Consider the following 24,403-nt stretch of genomic DNA (forward strand, 5'->3'; position numbering starts at 1 on the left):
AGCACTCTTATATTAAACCGATTTATTCACTAGAGGAAAATAATACCTCAGAGAAGTGAACAATATGCACCATAAAATGATACTTTACATAAAAAAATAAATAAAAAAAAAGTATTATTCTGTATTCATTATTACATAGAGAGAAGATCACACCGTTTCATATAATGCTAAACATTATATCCTGTTGCTAAGAATAACTAGATGAGAAACACTGATGTGCCATCAGTTGTATACTTATCTCCAGCAAAAGATCACAATTACAGAGGGCAACAACATGACAACTAGGAACAAGTCCTTTTAGAGTCCTCCTGTAGTTGCTTGAAGATAGATCCACACTGCTGTTAGCAAGGTAGTTCCAAAAGTATTCCACAGTAAAAGTTACTTAGTCGTAATTATAACGGTTGCAGAAAGGATTACAATTAGTCCTAGGGGAGTGACTTATATCTCTAACGTGGTCTGTAGCTGATATTATACAGCCAATCCTAGCCACGGAGATGCTGGTAAAGTATACCCGGCACCTTCTCCCACAATGGACTAACTAATAAAATAGAAAAAAGCAGCAATATTAATATGGTGAGAACTGCTAGGTTTGACAAGTAAGGAGAGTGCAAAATCTCAAGCATAGCTAGTATCAGAGTCACCTCTATCAATTACAGCTACGGAGATAACTGGTCATAGTACATAAACCAAAAGCTTTCTCCTTTACATCAGCCTAAATGCGGTTAATTACCTCACAGGGCAAAAATAATGCCTAGAATAGCTTCTTTTGTTGAACGCTGAGTTTTTAAAATAATCCACGATGAAGTGAGTTTGCCTGCGATCGTTTCACCTTATCCAAGGCTTCTTCCGGGCTTCCGGACCTGAAGTTTTACCCTGTCTTTAGCCTCAAGTCTTCAACCAATTCTATGTTACTGCATCTCCTCTGTAAATCCTATGCTCACATAATACCTCATCAGACACCCTGTTGTGCAGCATCTCTGTCATCCACACCAGTCCCCCGGATCTACCGCTCCTAATCAGAGGCAGAACAACTACCAGTGCAGTGGCCCCGGTGCTCGCCAGCCACTTTGAAATGGCTTTTCAAAGGCCCTGCACTTTCATTAAGAAGAGCACACATTTAGTCTCATCAAGCGCTACCCAGGTGCTGAACCAAAAATGGGCTGGGACCTAAGCTTACATTCCTGCTTTTTAAATAGATACCAAGAGAACGAAGATAAACTCCTCAGAGGTATGCCAGCGATATCCAGCAAAGTATTTTTCAGCGTTCCATGCAGATGGCATGACTATCTGGATCATACAATGTTTAAAGGGACAAGAGCAGGTGTTGCATAGATATAAAATCTTTTAATAAAAGTAAACTAAAAACAAACAACATTTCTTTCATGTAATTAGCAAGAGTCCATGAGCTAGTGACGTATGGGATATACATTCCTACCAGGAGGGGCAAAGTTTCCCAAACCTTAAAATGCCTATAAATACACCCCTCACCACACCCACAATTCAGTTTTACAAACTTTGCCTCCCATGGAGGTGGTGAAGTAAGTTTGTGCTAGATTCTACGTTGATATGCGCTTCGCAGCAGGCTGAAGCCCGGTTTTCCTCTCAGAGTGCAGTGAATGTCAGAGGGATGTGAAGAGAGTATTGCCTATTTGAATACAATGGTCTTCCTCTAGGGGATCTATTTCATAGGTTCTCTGTTATCGGTCGTAGAGATTTCTTCTCCTACCTACCAGATCGACGATATACTCTTATATACCATTACCTCTACTGATTCTCATTTCAGTACTGGTTTGGCTATCTACTATATGTAGATGAGTGTCTTGGGGTAAGTAAATCTTATTTCTATTTATGACACTCAAAGCTATGGTTGGGCACTTTATATGTAAAGTTCTAAATATATGTTTTAAACTTATATTTGCCATGATTCAGGTTAATCAGTATTCCTTCTTTCAGACTGTCAGTTTCATTATTTTGGGAAATGCGTATGAATAAATATTTTTTCTTACCTTTAAAAATTTTCAAATTGACTTTTTTTCCTTGCGGGCTGTTAGGCTCTAGGGGGCAGAAAATGCTTCAATTTATTGCGTCATTTTTGGCGCAAACTTTTTTGGCGCAAAATTTCATCATTTCCGGCGCCATAGTTGACGCCGGAAGTTTACTTGCCGCCAAATAATGTGGGCATCTTACTTGGCGCCAAAAAATGTGGGCGTCATACTTGGCGCCATTTTTTTTCACATTATTTCAGTCTCACTTTTTTGTTGCTTCTGGTTGCTAGAGGCTTGTTTGTTTTGCATTTTTTCCCATTCCTGAAACTGTCATTTAAGGAATTTGATAATTTTGCTTTATATGTTGTTTTTTTCTATTACATATTGCAAGATATTTCAAAAGCTGTTCCTGTATCAGAAAATACTTAGGGATTCCTGATGACTGATATCAGTCCTACCAAAGCTAAGTTCATTTATTTTAATGTTATGAATGTTTATATTTAGCTATGGTTTGTAATAAGTTTTTATGATAAACTTTTACATGCAGAGTCCATTAGTATTTATGCATTATCTATTGCTATTCCTTTTACATCTTATGTACAAAATATATTTAGGAATTTATAAGAATATTTTTCTGATTCTAGTATAAAGGCTTTGTCTGCTATCCCGCCTTCTAATAAAATTTTTAGGTCTTTTTTTAAATTTCTCATTTAGTTGATGAAGTTTCAAATGACCAACAATATACTGAATTATCCTTCTCTGATGGTGTGTTTTCGCATTCAGAATATTCTTCATCAGATATTGACACTAACAAATCTACTTCTTTATTTTTAAATAGAGTACATTCGTTTTTTGTTGAAAAGGTGTTGATTATTTTGGATATTGAAGTAACTAGTTATTTTGATTAAGACTAGCTAACATTTAAATTCTGCTTATTAACCTTCTGTGGTTTCTTCAGAGGTTTTTTTCCAGTTCCTGATACTAGGGAATGGAATAGGCCGGGAATTTCTTTTATTCCTTCTTTAAGGTTTTTAATTGTATCCTTTGCCGGCAGTTAGTTTTAAGTTTTGAGGAAGATTCCCCAAGTTAATGGGACTATCTCTACTCTTGCTAACATACTACTATTCCTATAGCAGATAGTATTTATTTTTTTCCTTGGGAAACTTGTATCTTATTTAAGGAAAATTATTTATTTTCAGGTACTTTTCTTAGACCTGTAATTTATTTGGCTAATGTTGCAACTGCTTCAGCTTGTTGGATACTTTAGTGCAACAAGTATCGGATTATGATTTGTTTAGCATTGTTAAGTTGATCAACATGCTAATAATTTCATTTGTGTCGTCATTTTTTTTGATATTTTCGCAAATGAGGTTTAATCTATGTCTTTAGCTATTTTAGCTAGAAGAACTTTATGATTTCAATCTTGGAATGCTAATCTGATTTCTAAATTCCATATTTCTTTTTTTCCAAGGTAATCAATTATTTGGTTCACAATTGGATTCAATTCTTCAACTGTTACTTTGGGCTGCAAGATTGAGTTCTAAGGCTAAATATTAAGCTTTTTTTCTTACTAAGGAACGGAATTCTTAATTCTTCCAAGTAACATGTTTATAATTGGAAGTTTTCTTCATTCAATTTAAGCCATTTTAAAAATCAAAGTCAGCTCCCCAAATTTGCATTTAGGTGCAGTTCTTATTCCAGCTTAGCTGGTAAGGGGCAGGTTAAGACTTTTTTAATAAATTTGTTTGGTTCAATTCGGTCCAAACTTCTTAGATTTGGATACAGAATAGGATTCAGAGTAAAACCGTCTGTGAGAAGTATTTTTTCTCTTTCTAACATATTCCAGCTATTCCAGTAAGGCTCACACTTTCCTGAAGTGTGTTTCAGTCCTATATGTATTGGGTACTTGTGAAGCGCGGCTGGTCACCCGTTGGGGCTCAAGGCGCTGCTCAGACCTGGAGTTTTCTGGGATATTTATACCAGTTCCTTTTTAGGAACAGGATTTGGGGTTTTTATTCAAAACTATTCATTATTTCAAAGATTGAAAATCTTTTTGAATTGTCATATAAGTATACCATCTTTTAGAATGGAGTTTATATGGTCTATTCTGCCTTTTTGCTCAGTAATGGCATTATTTGTTCACAATAGATACAATAGATGCATATTTTCATTTTCTGTTTTCATTCAGATTATTTTCATTTTCTGAGATTCTCATTTTTTGACAAGCATTACCAATTTGTTGCTTTAAGCTCTAAGAATCTTTTCAAGGTTCTCAGTGTTTCCTTATTTGGACAGTCTCGTGGTACTGGCTCAGTCTTTTCGTTCTGCGGAATCACATACGATTCAACTTTTGTTGTTTCTTCAAGACATGGTTAGAGGATCTTTTTATCAAAAGCTCTTTGATTCCTCAGACAAGGGTCACCTTTTTTTAGGTTTCCAGATAGATTGTGTCAATGTCTTTGTCTCTAGCAGACAAGTGACAATTTTATTGGGTTCCGTTTGTCGGAACCTTCAGTCTCTATTATTTCCTTCAGTTGCTATATGCATGGAAGTTTTTGGTATTATGGCTGCAGCATTGGATTCGATTCCCTTTGCTCATTTTCATAAGAAACCTTTCCAGTTTTTTATACTGAATTAATGGTGCAGGGATTCTAGGATATCACTTTTTATATCCTTTAATCCCAATGTTCAACTATCTTTGATTTGGTGGTTAGATCACCATCATATAATTCTACAGGTCTCTTCGGTTCATTCAACCTGGACCATGATCACTACAGATGCGAGTCTTTTAGGTTGGAAGGCTGTCTGGGGATCCCTGTCAGCACAAGGGGTTTGGAAATCTCAGGAGGCGAGATTACCAATCGATATTTTGGAACTCCGTGCATTTTTCAGAGTTCTTTAGTTTTGGCTTCTTTTTGAAGAAAGAGACGTTTATTGTTTTTCAGACAGACAATGTCACAACTGTGGCGTATGTCAATCATCAGGGTGGGACTCTCAGTCCTTAGACTGTGAAAGAAGTATCTCGGATACTTGCTTGGACTAAATCCAGCTCCTGTCTAATTTCTGCGGTCCATTTCCCAGGTATAGACAATTGGAAAAAACGGATTATCTCTGTCAATCAAGCTTTACATCCGGGAGAATGGTCTTTACCTAGATGTGTTTTTTCAAATTGTTCAGATGTGTGGGCTTCCAGAAACAGATCTGATGGCATCTCATCTTAACAAGGAACTTCCCAGGGGCCTATTCAGGTCCGGGGATCCTCTGGCGGAAGCAGTGTATGCTATGACACTTCCTTGGAGTTATCAATCTGCCTATATTTTTTCGCCTCTGGTTCTTTTTTTTTAGAGTGATTTTCAAAATCATCAGGGAGCAATCTTTTGTGTTGCTGGTGGCTCCAGCATGGCCACACAGGTTTTGGTATATGGTTCTTGTTCGGATGTCCAGTTGCCAATCTTGGTCACTTCCATTAAGGCCAGACCTTATATCTTAACATTAATTTTTTCCATCAGGAACTCAAATTATTAATTTGATGGTATGGAGTTTTAACGCTTAGTACTTAGTCATAGAAGTTCTTTGACTCAGTGATTAATACTATGTTGCAGGCTCGTAAATCTGTGTCTAGTAAGATTTATTATCGAGTTTGAAAGATTTACATCTCTTGATGCTCTTTTCATAAATTCTCTTGGCATTCTTTTAGAATTCCTAGTATTTTATAGTTTTCTTCAGGATGGTTTAGATAAGGGTTTTTGTCTGCAAGTTCCTTGCAAGGACAAATCTCTGCTTTTTCTCTGCTATTTTCATAGAAAAATTTGCTAATCTTTCTGTTATTCATTGTTTTGTACAGGCTTTGGTTCGTATCAAGTCTGTCATTTAAGCCAATTTCTCCTCCTTGGAGTCTTAATTTGGTTCTGAGGGCTTTACAGGCTCTTCCGTTTGAGCATATGCTTTCTTTGGACATTTAAATTACTTTCATGGAAAATATTGTTCCTTTAGACATCTCTTCAGCTTCAGCCAGAGATGGAACGCTGGAGATGATTTCTCTAGTTATCACTGGCTCACCTTTGAGGGGTGTGCCCGAAGAGCAGAGATATCAGTCATTAGGTGACTGAATTCCTCACCTGCTCCATTATCACCTGGAGGTGCTTTTTGCTTGTGAGTGTACCCTTACTTATCTATGTGTTTTTCATTGTGATTAATATTACACTATGTAGCTCTCTAGCTTTTCATCATTCCTAAAGATGCACAAGAGGGTTACCCGACCGGTTTCTCCAGGAGCTGCCTTATTTTAATTAGAACTGGACAGACTCTTTTTCTATTGGACTGGATAATATTATACACATACTGAAGCTTGAGTACTTTTTATTGATATATTAATATGATATTTGTTTGATTAAGTGCATTTCTATTGGAATATACATTACACTGTGTTGATTTGTTAGAGAGAGGTGAGTACCCTATTAGATATCACTTTATGTAGGTCTCCAGTGCTTTGTGTGAAAATATAGTGTCTATTTTAGGGTGTGAGTGTGTATGTTTTATATAGTCAGTGTATGTGTATGTATATAAGCTGCGTAGTGAATATTTGTGACTATATATGTTGTGTAGTGTGTTAATGCTGCACAGTGAATATGTGTATGTTTTGTAGTGTGTTTATGCTACATAATGTTTATGCGTGTATATGTTGTGTATTGTGCATATGCTGCATAGCATGTGCATTTGTTTGTTTGTTTGTATGTTATGTAGAGTTTGTATATGTGTGTGCATGGTATATAGTATGTTTGTGTATGTCGTGTTTGTGTATAAGATGTGTAGTTTGTGTATAATATATATTTATTTGTGTGCATATGCTCTGTAGTGTTTGCTTGCTAGCATGTGCACGTGGGTTTGTATGTTGTGTGTAGTGTGTATGTCTGTATGCTTTGTAGTATGTGCACAATGTGTGCTTGTGTGTGTGATATGTGTGTATGTTATTTGTATATGTATGTGTTTATATTTTGCATAGTGTATATATATATATATATATATATATATATATATATATATACAGTGTGTGTGTGTGTGTTTGTGTGCTCTCTACTATGTTTATGCTGTGTAGCATGTGCATGTGTGTTTGTATGCTTTGTAGTGTGCATATGATGAGTAGTGTGTTTGTGAATGATGTTTGATGAATGTGGAGTGTCTATGCGTGTGATGTGTAGTATGGTTGTATAGCGTGTGTGTGAGTGTGCTTCTTAGTGAGTCCATAATGTGTTCTGTGTGTATGATATTGAGATATATAGATAGATGAGAGATATATATATATATATATATATATACACATATACTGTGTGTGTGTATATATATATATATATATATATATATATATATATATATATATATACTGTGTGTGTATATATATATATATATATATATATATATATATATATAGAGAGAGAGAGAGAGAGAGAGAGAGAGACAGACAGACAAATGTGTGCAGGCACCAATTAGCAACTAGCTCCCACTAGTGTAGGATTTGTGCATATTCTTTTTCAACAAGGGATACCAAGAGAACGAAGCACATTTTAATAATAGAAGTAAATTTAAAAGTATCTTAAAATTACATGCTCTATCTGAATTGTTCAAGTAAAATTTTGACTTTCCTATCCCTTAAAGCTGTTTCCTCCTGAATCAAGCATCAGTATTTAATTTTGTATAGTAAATTTAATGAAGTCACACCGCAATCAAGTTGTAATTAAATTTCACCATGGGGTTTTCAAACACATTATATTGTTTATTCACTGATAATTGTGTTTTAATTTCTTTAACACATTTGCTGTGCACTCCTCACTGGCAGCCAGAGAAACTAAAATACAGCTTTAAGACCTGTTGCAGCTTTGAAGTTCTAATCTAATGTACAAGTGTCCTCAGTGTATATACAGTGATATGAATTGTTAAACCTCTCTGTCAGCCACCAGTTCTATAAATAAATCCCACAAATGTAAAATAAGTGTAGCCATGCTGTGGATATGTCAGTATTTGGTTACAGATGGGGGTATATATTATCTAATGCTGAACTAATTACAGACATCGGATAGGCGTCTTCATTGTACCGCCCCTAATTTATAGTCTCCTACTAGTAGAACATATGCGGATCTGCCACTTTTCATCAAATGCTATTTGAGGTTGTGCCAGATTCTATAATGACATGAGCTATATATATTATAATCAAAGCAGACCAAAGGAAAGTTATAAAGAGATTTTTTTTTTTGTACAATTGAAAGAAAAAAGCCTTTTTATATTTTGCTTCTATCATATTTATCTTTCCATGAAAGCACTAAGAAAGCTCAGGAGCAAGCATATATCATGATCATTATATGGCAGCAGTGTTTACAACAATGTTTGTAAAAGTATTATACATTGTTACAAAAGAGGTAAATATGATAACGGAATTAAATTGTACACTCTATCTGAATCATGACAGTTTCATTATGACTTCCAAGTTCCTTTAAAGGGACAGTCAGCACTAAAATTGTTATGGTTAAAAAGATAGAATGCCTTTACTACCCATTCCCCAGCTTTGCACAACCAACATTGTTACATTAATATACTTTATAACATTTAAACCTCTAAATTTCTGCCCGTTTCTAAGCCACTATAGACAGCCTCTTAATTACATGCTTTTTTAATTTGCTTTTCACAACAGGAGACTGCTAGTTCACGAGGGCCATATAGATAGCTAAAATGCAAGTCAATAGATAATGTCAGGGGGCTGTCAAATTAATCAAAAGTTAAAATTATATTAATATAACCATGTTAGCTGTGCAAAACTGGGGAAATGGGTCATAAAGGGATTATCTATCTTTTTAAACAAAAATGTTTGAGTTGACTGTCCCTTTAAGGTCCACATCTGGATATGCTCTTATGGGGAAAGGAGCTAACTTTCAACAAAGTAACTTTGATAATAAAAAGTAATTTTTTTTTGTATAACTCCTTTAACAAACACAGTGAGAACTGTGGACAACCTCCTCTTTCCCATTGCCTTTGAAATAAATTAAGAGGTTTCTCACCTGAAATGCTAGTCCCCAGAGAGAGTCTGTTTTAAATAATGGAGTATGAAATATCACATTTAAAAAAAAAAAAAAAGCAGTGAAATTGTTGGTTAAATACAGTGTGTGGGCAAAATTCCAAAAATAGCTTCAGCATAGATGTGAGAAATTGCTTAGTATGGGAGGGGGTAAAGTCTGAGATCCACATTGCATAGCTGGCCTAAATATAGCTGAAATAACTTGTTTTTTTTTGTTTTTTACAGACACCAACTTCACAACAAAAGCAGGTGAAGCCAGCAGATACAACTTCACAGCAAAAGACAATGAAACCAGCAGATACAAAGGTAATGTTTCAGTAATTTTGTATTATTTATTAATAGCCACTCTGCAAAATGTATATGGTTGTCTAATAAATGAGAAGTTTGGATTCTAAGCCACATTGCTATTTGTTTTGCCCTTTCTTTGTATGTACAGATTGGTTACATAAAGTTAAAGGACAGTAACCACCAAATATGTATGTCATATTGCTATAAAATAACAGCCAAGTCTAAACAAATTAAGATCTTGTTTGCTACAATTATTTTGCATTAGCCAAACCCCAGACACTATTTGCTTTATTTGGAGGAGAAAATCTAGGCTGTCATAAAGTTAGTATAAAATACATTGTTTCTCCAACATAGGTGTGTCCGGTCCACGGCGTCATCCTTACTTGTGGGATATTCTCTTCCCCAACAGGAAATGGCAAAGAGCCCAGCAAAGCTGGTCACATGATCCCTCCTAGGCTCCGCCTACCCCAGTCATTCTCTTTGCCGTTGTACAGGCAACATCTCCACGGAGATGGCTTAGAGTTTTTTAGTGTTTAACTGTAGTTTTTCATTATTCAATCAAGAGTTTGTTATTTTCAAATAGTGCTGGTACGTACTATTTACTCAGAAACAGAAAAGAGATGAAGAATTCTGTTTGTATGAGGAAAATGATTTTAGCAACCGTAACTAAAATCCATGGCTGTTCCACACAGGACTGTTGAGAGCATTAACTTCAGTTGGGGGAACAGTTTGCAGTCCTTTGCTGCTTGAGGTATGACACATTCTAACAAGACGATGTAATGCTGGAAGCTGTCATTTTCCCTATGGGATCCGGTAAGCCATGTTTATTACGATTGTAAATAAGGGCTTCACAAGGGCTTATTTAGACTGTAGACATTTTTTGGGCTAAATCGATTGATATTAACACTTATTTAGCCTTGAGGAATCATTTATTCTGGGTATTTTGATATAATTATATCGGCAGGCACTGTTTTAGACACCTTATTCTTTAGGGGCTTTCCCAAAGCATAGGCAGAGTCTCATTTTCGCGCCGGTGTTGCGCACTTGTTTTTGAGAGGCATGGCATGCAGTCGCATGTGAGAGGAGCTCTGATACTGATAAAGGACTTCTGAAGGCATCATTTGGTATCGTATTCCCCTTGGGTTTGGTTGGGTCTCAGCAAAGCAGATACCAGGGACTGTAAAGGGGTTAAAGCTTAAAACGGCTCCGGTTCCGTTATTTTAAGGGTTAAAGCTTCCAAAATTGGTGTGCAATATTTTCAAGGCTTTAAGACACTGTGGTGAAAGTTTGGTGAATTTTGAACAATTCCTTCATGTTTTTTCGCAATTGCAGTAATAAAGTGTGTTCAGTTTAAAATTTAAAGTGACAGTAACGGTTTTATTTCAAAACGTTTTTTGTACTTTCTTATCAAGTTTATGCCTGTTTAACATGTCTGAACTACCAGATAGACTGTGTTCTGAATGTGGGGAAGCCAGAATTCCTATTCATTTAAATAAATGTGATTTATGTGATAATGACAATGATGCCCAAGATGATTCCTCAAGTGAGGGGAGTAAGCATGGTACTGCATCATTCCCTCCTTCGTCTACACGAGTCTTGCCCACTCAGGAGGCCCCTAGTACATCTAGCGCGCCAATACTCCTTACTATGCAACAATTAACGGCTGTAATGGATAATTCTGTCAAAAACATTTTAGCCAAAATGAACCCTTGTCAGCGTAAGCGTGGATGCTCTGTTTTAGTTACTGAAGAGCATGACGACGCTGATATTAATATCTCTGAAGGGCCCCTAACCCAATCTGAGGGAGCCAGGGAGGTTTTGTCTGAGGGAGAAATTACTGATTTAGGGAACATTTCTCAGCAGGCTGAATCTGATGTGATTACTTTTAAATTTAAATTGGAACATCTCCGCATTTTGCTTAAGGAGGTATTATCCACTCTGGATGATTGTGAAAATTTGGTCATCCCAGAGAAACTATGTAAAATGGACAAGTTCCTAGAGGTGCCGGGGCTCCCAGAAGCTTTTCCTATACCCAAGCGGGTGGCGGACATTGTTAATAAAGAATGGGAAAGGCCCGGTATTCCTTTCGTCCCTCCCCCCATATTTAAAAAATTGTTTCCTATGGTCGACCCCAGAAAGGACTTATGGCAGTCAGTCCCCAAGGTCGAGGGAGCGGTTTCTACTTTAAACAAACGCACCACTATTCCCATAGAGGATAGTTGTGCTTTCAAAGATCCTATGGATAAGAAATTAGAAGGTTTGCTTAAAAAGATGTTTGTTCAGCAGGGTTACCTTCTACAACCCATTTCATGCATTGTCCCTGTCACTACAGCCGCATATTTCTGGTTTGATGAACTGATTAAGGTGCTCGATAGTGACTCTCCTCCTTATGAGGAGATTATGGACAGAGTCAATGCTCTCAAATTGGCTAATTCTTTCACTCTAGACGCCTCTTTGCAATTGGCTAAGTTAGCGGCTAAGAATTCTGGGTTTGCTATTGTGGCGCGCAGAGCGCTTTGGTTGAAATCTTGGTCGGCTGATGCGTCTTCCAAGAACAAGCTACTAAACATTCCTTTCAAGGGGAAAACGCTGTTTGGTCCTGACTTGAAAGAGATTATCTCTGATATCACTGGGGGTAAGGGCCATGCCCTTCCTCAGGATCGGCCTTTCAAGGCAAAAAATAGACCTAATTTTCGTCCCTTTCGTAAAAACGGACCAGCCCAAGGTGCTACGTCCTCTAAGCAAGAGGGTAATACTTCTCAGGCCAAGCCAGCTTGGAGACCAATGCAAGGCTGGAACAAGGGAAAGCAGGCAAAGAAACCTGCCACTGCTACCAAGACAGCATGAAATATCGGCCCCCGATCCGGGACCGGATCTGGTGGGGGGCAGACTCTCTCTCTTCGCTCAGGCTTGGGCAAGAGATGTTCTGGATCCTTGGGCGCTAGAAACAGTCTCCCAGGGTTATCTTCTGGAATTCAAGGGACTTCCACCAAGGGGAAGGTTCCACAGGTCTCAGTTGTCTTCAGACCACATAAAAAGACAGGCGTTCTTACATTGTGTAGAAGACCTGTTAAAAATGGGAGTGATTCATCCTGTTCCATTGAGAGAACAAGGGATGGGGTTCTAATCCAATCTGTTCATAGTTCCCAAAAAAGAGGGAACGTTCAGACCAATCCTAGATCTCAAGATCTTAAACAAATTTCTCAAGGTCCCATCTTTCAAGATGGAAACCATTCGAACTATCCTTCCTTCCATCCAGGAAGGTCAATTCATGACCACGGTGGATTTAAAGGATGCGTATCTACATATTCCTATCCACAAGGAACATCATCGGTTCCTAAGGTTTGCATTCCTGGACAAACATTACCAGTTCGTGGCGCTTCCTTTCGGATTAGCCACTGCTCCAAGGATTTTCACAAAGGTACTAGGGTCCCTTCTAGCTGTGCTAAGACCAAGGGGCATTGCAGTTGTACCTTACCTGGACGACATTCTGATTCAAGCGTCGTCCCTCCCTCGAGCAAAGGCTCACACGGACATCGTCCTGGCCTTTCTCAGATCGCACGGCTGGAAAGTGAACGTGGAAAAGAGTTCTCTATCCCCGTCAACAAGGGTTCCCTTCTTGGGAACAATTATAGACTCCTCAGAAATGAGGATTTTTCTAACAGAGGCCAGAAAGACAAAGCTTCTGGACTCTTGTCGAATACTTCATTCCGTTCCTCTTCCTTCCGTAGCTCAGTGCATGGAAGTGATCGGGTTGATGGTAGCGACAATGGACATAGTTCCTTTTGCGCGCATTCATCTAAGACCATTACAACTGTGCATGCTCAGTCAGTGGAATGGGGACTATACAGACTTGTCTCCAAAGATACAAGTAAATCAGAGGACCAGAGACTCACTCCGTTGGTGGCTGTCCCTGGACAACCTGTCACGAGGGATGACATTCCACAGACCAGAGTGGGTCATTGTCACGACCGACGCCAGTCTGATGGGCTGGGGCGCGGTCTGGGGATCCCTGAAAGCTCAGGGTCTTTGGTCTCGGGAAGAATCTCTTCTACCGATAAATATTCTGGAACTGAGAGCGATATTCAATGCTCTCAAGGCTTGGCCTCAGCTAGCGAGGACCAAGTTCATACGGTTTCAATCAGACAACATGACGACTGTTGCGTACATCAACCATCAGGGGGGAACAAGGAGTTCCCTAGCGATGGAAGAAGTGACCAAGATTATTCTATGGGCGGAGTCTCACTCCTGCCACCTGTCTGCTATCCACATCCCGGGAGTGGAAAATTGGGAAGCGGATTTTCTGAGTCGTCAGACTTTGCATCCGGGGGAGTGGGAACTCCATCCGGAAATCTTTGCCCAAGTCACTCAACTTTGGGGCATTCCAGACATGGATCTGATGGCCTCTCGTCAGAACTTCAAAGTTCCTTGCTACGGGTCCAGATCCAGGGATCCCAAGGCGGCTCTAGTGGATGCACTAGTAGCACCTTGGACCTTCAAACTAGCTTATGTGTTCCCGCCGTTTCCTCTCATCCCCAGGCTGGTAGCCAGGATCAATCAGGAGAGGGCGTCGGTGATCTTGATAGCTCCTGCGTGGCCACGCAGGACTTGGTATGCAGATCTGGTGAATATGTCATCGGCTCCACCTTGGAAGCTACCTTTGAGACGAGACCTTCTTGTTCAGGGTCCGTTCGAACATCCGAATCTGGTTTCACTCCAGCTGACTGCTTGGAGATTGAACGCTTGATTTTATCGAAGCGAGGTTTCTCAGATTCTGTTATCGATACTCTTGTTCAGGCCAGAAAGCCTGTAACTAGAAAGATTTACCACAAAATTTGGAAAAAATATATCTGTTGGTGTGAATCTAAAGGATTCCCTTGGGACAAGGTTAAGATTCCTAGGATTCTATCCTTCCTTCAAGAAGGATTGGAAAAAGGATTATCGGCAAGTTCCCTGAAGGGACAGATTTCTGCCTTGTCGGTGTTACTTCACAAAAAACTGGCAGCTGTGCCAGATGTTCAAGCCTTTGTTCAGGCTCTGGTTAGAATCAAGCCTGTTTACAAACCTTTGACTCCTCCTTGGAGTCTCAATCTAGTTCTTTCAGTTCTTCAGGGGGTTCCGTTTGAACCCTTACATTCCGTTGATATTAAGTTATTATCTTGGAAAGTTTTGTTTTTAGTTGCAATTTCTTCTGCTAGAAGAGTTTCAGAATTATCTGCTCTGCAGTGTTCTCCTCCTTATCTGGTGTTCCATGCAGATAAGGTGGTTTTACGTACTAAACCTGGTTTTCTTCCAAAAGTTGTTTCTAACAAAAACATTAACCAGGAGATTATCGTACCTTCTCTGTGTCCGAAACCAGTTTCAAAGAAGGAACGCTTGTTGCACAATTTGGATGTTGTTCGCGCTCTAAAATTCTATTTAGATGCTACAAAGGATTTTAGACAAACATCTTCCCTGTTTGTTGTTTATTCAGGTAAAAGGAGAGGTCAAAAAGCAACTTCTACCTCTCTCTCTTTTTGGATTAAAAGCATCATCAGATTGGCTTACGAGACTGCCGGACGGCAGCCTCCCGAAAGAATCACGGCTCATTCCACTAGGGCTGTGGCTTCCACATGGGCCTTCAAGAACGAGGCTTCTGTTGATCAGATATGTAGGGCAGCGACTTGGTCTTCACTGCACACTTTTACCAAATTTTACAAGTTTGATACTTTTGCTTCTTCTGAGGCTATTTTTGGGAGAAAGGTTTTGCAAGCCGTGGTGCCTTCCATTTAGGTGACCTGATTTGCTCCCTCCCTTCATCCGTGTCCTAAAGCTTTGGTATTGGTTCCCACAAGTAAGGATGACGCCGTGGACCGGACACACCTATGTTGGAGAAAACAGAATTTATGTTTACCTGATAAATTTCTTTCTCCAACGGTGTGTCCGGTCCACGGCCCGCCCTGGTTTTTTAATCAGGTCTGATAATTTATTTTCTTTAACTACAGTCACCACGGTACCATATGGTTTCTCCTATGCTATTATTCCTCCTTAACGTCGGTCGAATGACTGGGGTAGGCGGAGCCTAGGAGGGATCATGTGACCAGCTTTGCTGGGCTCTTTGCCATTTCCTGTTGGGGAAGAGAATATCCCACAAGTAAGGATGACGCCGTGGACCGGACACACCGTTGGAGAAAGAAATTTATCAGGTAAACATAAATTCTGTTTTTGCAGTCGTTATCGGCTCAAACAAATTAGAGAAAGATATGTAGAAAGGTTGGCCTTGAGATGACTGCAGTATGAATTTCCAGCTCTGAGAATTAGAAAATCCACAATTTTATTAGAGCTAAATAACATGAAATGCGGGAAATAAAGTATATTGCAAAGTTGTTAGTCTATGCATAACTAAATACTTTATTAAATATTAAAATCTCAAGATGTTTACCATCCATTTAAGTGATGTTGGCTTCAAAAACTTTTTTGAAAATAGTTTTTTTATTTTTCGTGGAACTGCCAGTCTCTTCTCATTATTGGGGTTCCTGCAGTGATCGGCTTGTGATAACCGCAACATGTTGTGTATAATAAAGTCACATGTAAAGGGTAGGTGCCCCTTCTCATTTTTGGAATAAGGGGTCACTTCTGTTCTTGGGTTACAGGTAATCACCATAGACTGTATTGCATTCCCTTATCACTGGCAAGTTATTGCAATATTACTACCAAATCTATTTACTTTAGGAGGAATAGCTGCAACCTATCCTCTTTCCCATGAAGACAGCATACCTCACCCCTTGCATGAAAGAGAAGATTCATTAAATGATCTTTTAAACGATGGGTCTCTTTGATTGCTTTACAAATTGTAATCATTTGTCTTCTATGTACTTTTAGGGTACTCTGGGGTCAGGATTCTAGCACCCCTATCTACGCTCTAAAAATGGAGCAAATAACAAGTCATGTAAATGAGGTGTTGTAAACTGCTGCCTGTTAGGTACAGTTTCAGGAACATATTAAACCTGAATGCTTCTTAATGAAACCTTTTGTTTATTTTATATAAATAAAATAAGAAAGAAATATAATAACAAAATGTAGTAGGGGAATGAGGAGAGAGGGATAGAGAGAGGGAAGGGAACACTATGGAGAAGGAGATAGTATGAGTAAGGAAAAGAGTGTACCTGCTCATGCTGTTACACAGCTCAGCCCACACACAGTTCCTCAGTCCTCACACAGATGTCCTTAGGCAGGTGCTGATAGTAACACCTTCTCTTACAGGTCGGGGAAAGGGTAAAATCACTGCCTTGGTATCTGATTGTCAGAGCTGTTTGGAATTATCCAAGTGTCCATTTTGAAACTGATTAACTATTTACATAATGTATTTGCTCAGCTGTCCAACTAATTTACACCAAACCTTCAAAAGTAAAAAACTACCATATGCTTGTGTGTGTGTGTGTGTATGTATGTATGTCTATATGTTCATACATATATATATATATATATATATATATATATATATATATATATATATATATATATATATATATATATATATATATATATGTGTATCTCCAAAAATATCACATTAAAGTGATATTTTTGCTAAGACCTTTAGAGTGCGCTTTCTATTGGAATATGCCCTCTCAGGATTTATATGCAAACAGAAAAAAAATCCTGAGAGTGTCAATTTTTTGTTTGCCTATTGTATTCCAATACTGCACCCAAGTGGATGTCTTCTGGTGGGATTTAAACAACTGTTTGTATGTGTGTGTGTGTATGTATATATATATATATATATATACAGGGAGTGCAGAATTATTAGGCAAATTAGTATTTTGACCACATCATCCTCTTTATGCATGTTGTCTTACTCCAAGCTGTATAGGCTCGAAAGCCTACTACCAAGTAAGCATATTAGGTGATGTGCATCTCTGTAATGAGAAGGGGTGTGGTCTAATGACATCAACACCCTATATCAGGTGTGCATAATTATTAGGCAACTTCCTTTCCTTTGGCAAAATGGGTCAAAAGAAGGACTTGACAGGCTCAGAAAAGTAAAAAATAGTGAGATATCTTGCAGAGGGATGCAGCACTCTTAAAATTGCAAAGCTTCTGAAGTGTGATCATCGAACAATCAAGCGTTTCATTCAAAATAGTCAACAGGGTTGCAAGAAGCGTGTGGAAAAACCAAGGCGCAAAATAACTGCCCATGAACTGAGAAAAGTCAAGCGTGCAGCTGCCAAGATGCCACTTGCCACCAGTTTGGCCATATTTCAGAGCTGCAACATCACTGGAGTGCCCAAAAGCACAAGGTGTGCAATACTCAGAGACATGGCCAAGGTAAGAAAGGCTGAAAGACGACCACCACTGAACAAGACACACAAGCTGAAACGTCAAGACTGATTTTTCTAAGGTTTTATGGACTGATGAAATGAGAGTGAGTCTTGATGGGCCAGATGGATGGGCCCGTGGCTGGATTGGTAAAGGGCAGAGAGCTCCAGTCCGACTCAGACGCCAGCAAGGTGGAGGTGGAGTACTGGTTTGGGCTGGTATCATCAAAGATGAGCTTGTGGGGCCTTTTCGGGTTGAGGATGGAGTCAAGCTCAACTCCCAGTCCTACTGCCAGTTTCTGGAAGACACCTTCTTCAAGCAGTGGTACAGGAAGAAGTCTGCATCCTTCAAAAAAAACATGATTTTCATGCAGGACAATGCTCCATCACACACGTCCAAGTACTCCACAGCGTGGCTGGCAAGAAAGGGTATAAAAGAAGAAAATCTAATGACATGGCCTCCTTGTTCACCTGATCTGAACCCCATTGAGAACCTGTGGTCCATCATCAAATGTGAGATTTACAAGGAGGGAAAACAGTACACCTCTCTGAACAGTGTCTAGGAGGCTGTGGTTGCTGCTGCACGCAATGTTGATGGTGAACAGATCAAAACACTGACAGAATCCATGGATGGCAGGCTTTTGAGTGTCCTTGCAAAGAAAGGTGGCTATATTGGTCACTGATTTGTTTTTGTTTTGTTTTTGAATGTCAGAAATGTATATTTGTGAATGTTGAGATGTTATATTGGTTTCACTGGTAAAAATAAATAATTGAAATGGGTATATATTTGTTTTTTGTTAAGTTGCCTAATAATTATGCACAGTAATAGTCACCTGCACACACAGATATCCCCCTAAAATAGCTAAAACTAAAAACAAACTAAAAACTACTTCCAAAAATATTCAGCTTTGATATTAATGAGTTTTTTGGGTTAATTGAGAACATGGTTGTTGTTCAATAATAAAATTAATCCTCAAAAATACAACTTGCCTAATAATTCTGCACTCCCTGTATATATATATATATAGTTTTTTTGAGGGGGGGGTCAATAGTATTTTATCAAATGATGATATATTTACTACAATGTAGTGTGTGTGTGTATATATGCTGAGCATCATGTCACGGCCAAATTCTAGAAATGTGGAAAATTAAATATACATTTCTCCTACATTGGTGTATCCGGTCCACAGCTTCATCCTTACTTGTGGGATATTCTCAATCCCTACAGGAAGTGGCAAAGAGAGCACACAGCAGAGCTGTCCATATAGCTCCCCTCAGGCTCCGCCCCCCCAGTCATTCTCTTTGCCGCTCTAACTAGTAGCATCTCCACGGGGGTGTTAAAGAGTATGTGGTGTTTAGTTGTAGTTTTTTATTCTTCTATCAAGAGTTTGTTATTTTAAAATAGTGCCGGATTGTACTATTTACTCTGCAGCAGAAAGTGATGAAGATTTCTGCCAAGAGGAATATGATTTTAGCACCAGTAACTAAAATCCATTGCTGTTCCCACGCAGGACTGTTGAAACCAGAGAACTTCAGTTGGGGGAACAGTTTGCAGGCTTAACTGCTTCAGGTATGATCAGTCATTTTTCTAACAAGACCTAGTAATGCTAGAAGACTGTCAGCAATCCCCTCTGGGATAGGTAAGCCATTTTTCTTAGACTCTGTATAAAATTATGGCTTATATTAAGGGCTCTATGCTGGTTGACACTATTGTGGGCTAAATCGATTGCTTTTTAGCATGTTTTCACTATAAATAAGGTGTTTTTTCAGACTTTAAAACACTTTTGGGGTTTTATTTTGCGCCTGGCACTTATTTGGACACCTATTCTAGTCAGAAAGGCCCCTCCACTCTGGAATGAAGAGGGAAGAGGCCTCATTTTCAGGCCTCAATTGCACAGTTGTTTTGCTTAGGCAGTTCATGCAGCTTCACGTGGGGAGTCCAGAGGCATCAGGAAAAGACTCCAGAGAGGCTTATTTCCTACTAAAATAATCCCTAAGGAAGGTAAAGGCCACTGTGGCATAGTACTGTAGTGTTTTTAACAGGTTAATTGCTGTTATTAGCTCCGGTTTTGGCATTAAGGGGTTAATTGGTCTGAAAATGTGTGTGCAATCATTTCAAAGCATTAAGACACTGTGGTGAAAATTTCATTAAAATCGGATGTTTATTTGATGGTTTTTTGATGTTTTAGTAATAAAGTGTGCACTTTTATTATTTAAAGACACAGTAACGTTTTTGTCAAAAATTATTTTTATTGCATTGAAGATCTGTTTAAGTCTGTCAAACAGGTCTGACCCTTCAGATAACCTATGTTCTGTATGTTCAAAGGCCAAGGTGGTTCCCCCATTAAATTTGTGTGTGAAGTGTGCCATAGCGTCCAAACAGCTTAAGGACTGTACAATCACGCTTAAAGATATAGCCCAAGATGATTCTTTAGCTGAAGGTAGTGAGGATAGCTCACTATCCTCTCCTTCTGTGTCAACACCAGCTATTCCCGCGCAAGTGATGCCCAGTACATCTAGCGCGCCAATTGCTATTACTATGCAACAGTTAGCAGCAGTAATGGATAATTCTCTCGCAGCATTTTTATCCAAACTGCCAGCTTTTTCTAGGAAGCGTGATTGCTCAGTTTTAAATACAGAAAATGAGCAAGCAGACGCAGAGGATAATTTATCTGTAGTGCCCTCACATCAATCTGACTTGGCGGTGAGGGAGGGCCTGTCTGAGGGAGAAATTTCTGACACAGGAAAAGTTTCTCAGCAGGCAGAGCCTGATACCATAGTATTTAAATTTAAGCTTGAACACCTCCGCGCTCTACTTAAGGAGGTCCTAGCTACTCTTGATGATTGTGACCCTTTGGTGGTCCCAGAAAAATTGTGTAAAATGGATAAATTCTTAGAGGTCCCAGTACACACTGATGCGTTTCCGATACCTAAGAGGGTGGCGGATATAGTGAATAAGGAGTTGGAGAAGCCAGGTGTACTTTTTGTTCCCCCTCCTATATTTAAGAAAATGTTCCCCATTGTTGACCCCAGAAGGGACGCGTGGCAGACGGTCCCTAAGGTAGAGGGGGCAGTTTCAACGCTAGCTAAGCGCACAACTATACCAATAGAAGACAGTTGCGCTTTCAAAGATCCTATGGATAAAAAATTAGAAGGTTTACTTAAGAAAATTTTTGTTCAACAAGGTTTTCTTCTTCAACCAATTTCTTGCATTATTCCTGTAACCACTGCAGCTGCTTTTTGGTTTGAGGAATTAGAAAACTCGCTCCAGAAGGAGACTTCTTATGATGAAGTCATGGATAGAATTCACGCCCTGAAGTTGGCTAATTCTTTCATTACAGATGCTGCTTTTCAGTTAGCTAAATTAGCGGCGAAAAATTCTGGTTTCGCAATAGTGGCGCGTAGGGCGCTTTGGCTAAAATCGTGGTCGGCGGATGTGCCGTCCAAAACAAAATTGCTTAATATTCCTTTCAAGGGTAAGACCCTATTCGGGCCAGAGTTGAAAGAAATTATTTCAGATATCACTGGGGGAAAGGTCCATGCCCTTCCACAGGATAGACCTTTCAAAGCTAAAAATAAGTCTAATTTTCGTTCCTTTCGCAATTTCAGGAACGGACTGGCTTCTACCTCTACAGCCACTAGGCAAGAGGGTAACGCACCCCAGCCCAAACCAGCATGGAAACCATTGCAAGGCTGGAACAAGGGTAAACAGGCCAAAAAGCCTGCTGCTGCTACCAAGACAGCATGAAGGGGTAGCCCCCGATCCGGGACCGGATCTAGTAGGGGGCAGACTTTCTCTCTTTGCTCAGGCCTGGGCAAGAGATGTTCCGGACCCCTGGGCACTAGAAATTGTCTCTCAGGGGTATCTTCTAGTATTCAAGGGCCTTCCTCCAAGGGGAAGGTTCCACATGTCTCGCTTATCTTTAGACCAGATAAAGAGACAGGCATTCTTACATTGCGTAGAAGACCTTTTAAAAATGGGAGTGATAAACCCAGTTCCAACAGCAGAACAAGGACTGGGATTTTACTCAAACCTGTTTGTAGTTCCCAAAAAGAAAGGAACTTTCAGGACAATTCTGGATTTAAAGATCCTAAACAAATTCCTCAGAGTTCCATCATTCAAAATGGAAACCATTCGGACAATTTTACCAATGATCCAGGAGGGTCAATATATGACTTCCGTGGACTTAAAGGATGCGTACCTGCATATTCCTATCCACAAAGATCACCATCAGTTTCTGAGGTTCGCCTTTCTGGACAAGCATTACCAGTTTGTGGCTCTTCCCTTCGGATTGGCCACTGCTCCCAGAATTTTCACAAAGGTGCTAGGGTCCCTTCTAGCGGTGCTAAGGCCAAGGGGCATTGCAGTAGCACCTTACCTAGACGACATTTTATTACAGGCGTCGTCCTTTCACAAAGCAAGGGCTCATACAGACATTGTTCTAGCCTTTCTAAGGTTTCACGGGTGGAAGGTGAACATAGAAAAAAGTTCTCTGTCCCCGTTCACAAGGGTTCCCTTCCTGGGAACAATAATAGACTCGGTAGAAATGAAAATCTTTCTGAAAGAGGTCAAGAAATTAAAACGTTTGAACACTTGTCGAGTTCTTCAATCCATTCCTCAACCCTCCATAGCTCAGTGCATGGAGGTAATAGGACTAATGGTTGCGGCAATGGACGTGGTTCCTTTTGCTCGAATTCATTTAAGACCATTGCAACTGTGCATGCTCAAACAATGGAATGGGGATTATGCAGATTTGTCTCCCCAGATTCAGATGGGCCAGCAAACCAGAGACTCACTCCTCTGGTGGTTGTCTCAGGATCACCTGTCTCAGGGAATGAGTTTCTGAAGACCGGAGTGGATCATTGTCACGACCGACGCCAGCCTCTTAGGCTGGGGCGCGGTCTGGAAGTCCCTGAAGGCTCAGGGTCTATGGATCTCTTCTCCCGATAAACATTTTGGAATTGAGAGCGATATTCAATGCGCTCCAGGCATGGCCTCAACTAGCGGAGGCCAAATTCATCAGATTTCAGTCGGACAACATGACGACTGTAGCGTACATCAATCATCAGGAGGGAACAAAGAGTTCCCTGGCGATGAGGGAGGTATCCAAGATCATCAAATGGGCAGAGGATCACTCCTGCCATCTATCAGCAATTCACATCCCAGGAGTGGACAACTGGGAAGCGGATTATCTGAGTCGTCAGACTTTCCATCCAGGGGAGAGGGAACTCCACCCGGAGGTTTTTGCTCAGCTGACCCAGCTATGGGGCATTCCAGATCTGGATCTGATGGCGTCACGTCAGAACTCCAAAGTTACACGTTACGGGTCCAGGTCCAGGGATCCCAAGGCGACATTGGTAGATGCCTTAGTAGCGCATTGGTCATTCAATCTAGCTTATGGCTTTCCACCGTTTCCCCTTCTCCCCCGGCTAGTAGCCAGGATCAAACAGGAGAAGGCTTCGGTAATTCTGATAGCTCCTGCGTGGCCACGCAGGACTTGGTATGCAGACCTGGTGAATATGTCATCGGTTCCACCATGGAAGCTGCCTTTGAGGCAGGACCTTCTAATTCAAGGTCCATTCGAACATCCAAACCTAGTTTCTCTGCAACTGACTGCTTGGAGATTGAACGCTTGATTCTAGCTAAGCTTGGGTTTTCGGAATCAGTTATAGATACTCTGATCCAGGCTAGAAAGCCTGTCACCAGGAAAATTTACCATAAGATATGGCGGAAATATCTTTGCTGGTGCGAATCCAAGGGTTACTCATGGAGTAAGATTAGGATTCCAAGGATACTATCTTTTCTCCAAGAAGGATTGGAGAAAGGTCTGTCAGCTAGTTCTTTAAAGGGACAGATATCTGCTCTGTCTGTTTTGTTGCACAAGCGTCTGGCAGCCATGCCAGATATTCAGGCGTTTGTACAGGCTTTAGTCAGAATCAAGCCTGTCTACAGACCTGTGGCTCCTCCATGGAGTCTAAATTTAGTTCTTTCAGTTCTTCAAGGGGTTCTGTTTGAACCTCTACATTCCATAGATATTAAGTTACTATCTTGGAAAGTTTTGTTTTTAGTAGCTATTTCTTCTGCTAGAAGAGTTTCTGAATTGTTTGCTTTGCAGTGTAATTCACCCTATCTGGTGTTTCATACAGATAAGGTCGTTTTACGTACCAAACCTGGTTTTCTTCCAAAAGTGGTTTCCAATAAGAATATCAACCAGGAAATAGTTGTTCCTTCTCTGTGTCCTAATCCAGTTTCTAACAAGGAACGTCTGTTACACAATCTTGATGTGGCTGAAAAGCATCATCCGGTTGGCTTATGAGACTGCTGGAAGGCAGCCTCCTGAACGAATTACAGCTCACTCTACTAGAGCTGTGGCTTCCACATGGGTTTTCAAGAATGAGGCTTCTGTTGAACAGATTTGTAAGGCAGCGACTTGGTCTTCACTGCATACGTTGTCCTAAAGCTTTGGTATTGGTTCCCACAAGTAAGGATGAAGCCGTGGACCGGATACACCAATGTAGGAGAAAACAGAATTTATGTTTACCTGATAAATTTCTTTCTCCTACGGTGTATCCGGTCCACGGCCCGCTCTGGCATTTTGGTCAGGTTTAAATTTATTTTTTGTAAACTACAGTCACCACTGCACCCTATGGTTTCTCCTTTTTCTCCTAACCGTCGGTCGAATGACTGGGGGGGCGGAGCCTGAGGGGAGCTATATGGACAGCTCTGCTGTGTGCTCTCTTTGCCACTTCCTGTAGGGATTGAGAATATCCCA

General features: G+C 40.0%; 1 protein-coding gene across 1 annotated transcript in view; it reads left to right on the forward strand.

The window, feature by feature from the left end:
- The window catches only part of CAST (calpastatin), a 364,012-nt gene that overhangs the window by 244,882 nt on the left and 94,727 nt on the right, over positions 1-24,403 (forward strand). The window contains exon 5 of the mRNA XM_053701507.1: positions 9,274-9,354. Coding sequence (XP_053557482.1) covers positions 9,274-9,354 — 81 coding nt within the window. The remainder of the gene's footprint in view (positions 1-9,273; positions 9,355-24,403) is intronic.

Source organism: Bombina bombina, chromosome 2, assembly GCF_027579735.1.
Source record: "Bombina bombina isolate aBomBom1 chromosome 2, aBomBom1.pri, whole genome shotgun sequence".
Taxonomy (NCBI): Eukaryota; Metazoa; Chordata; class Amphibia; order Anura; family Bombinatoridae; genus Bombina; species Bombina bombina.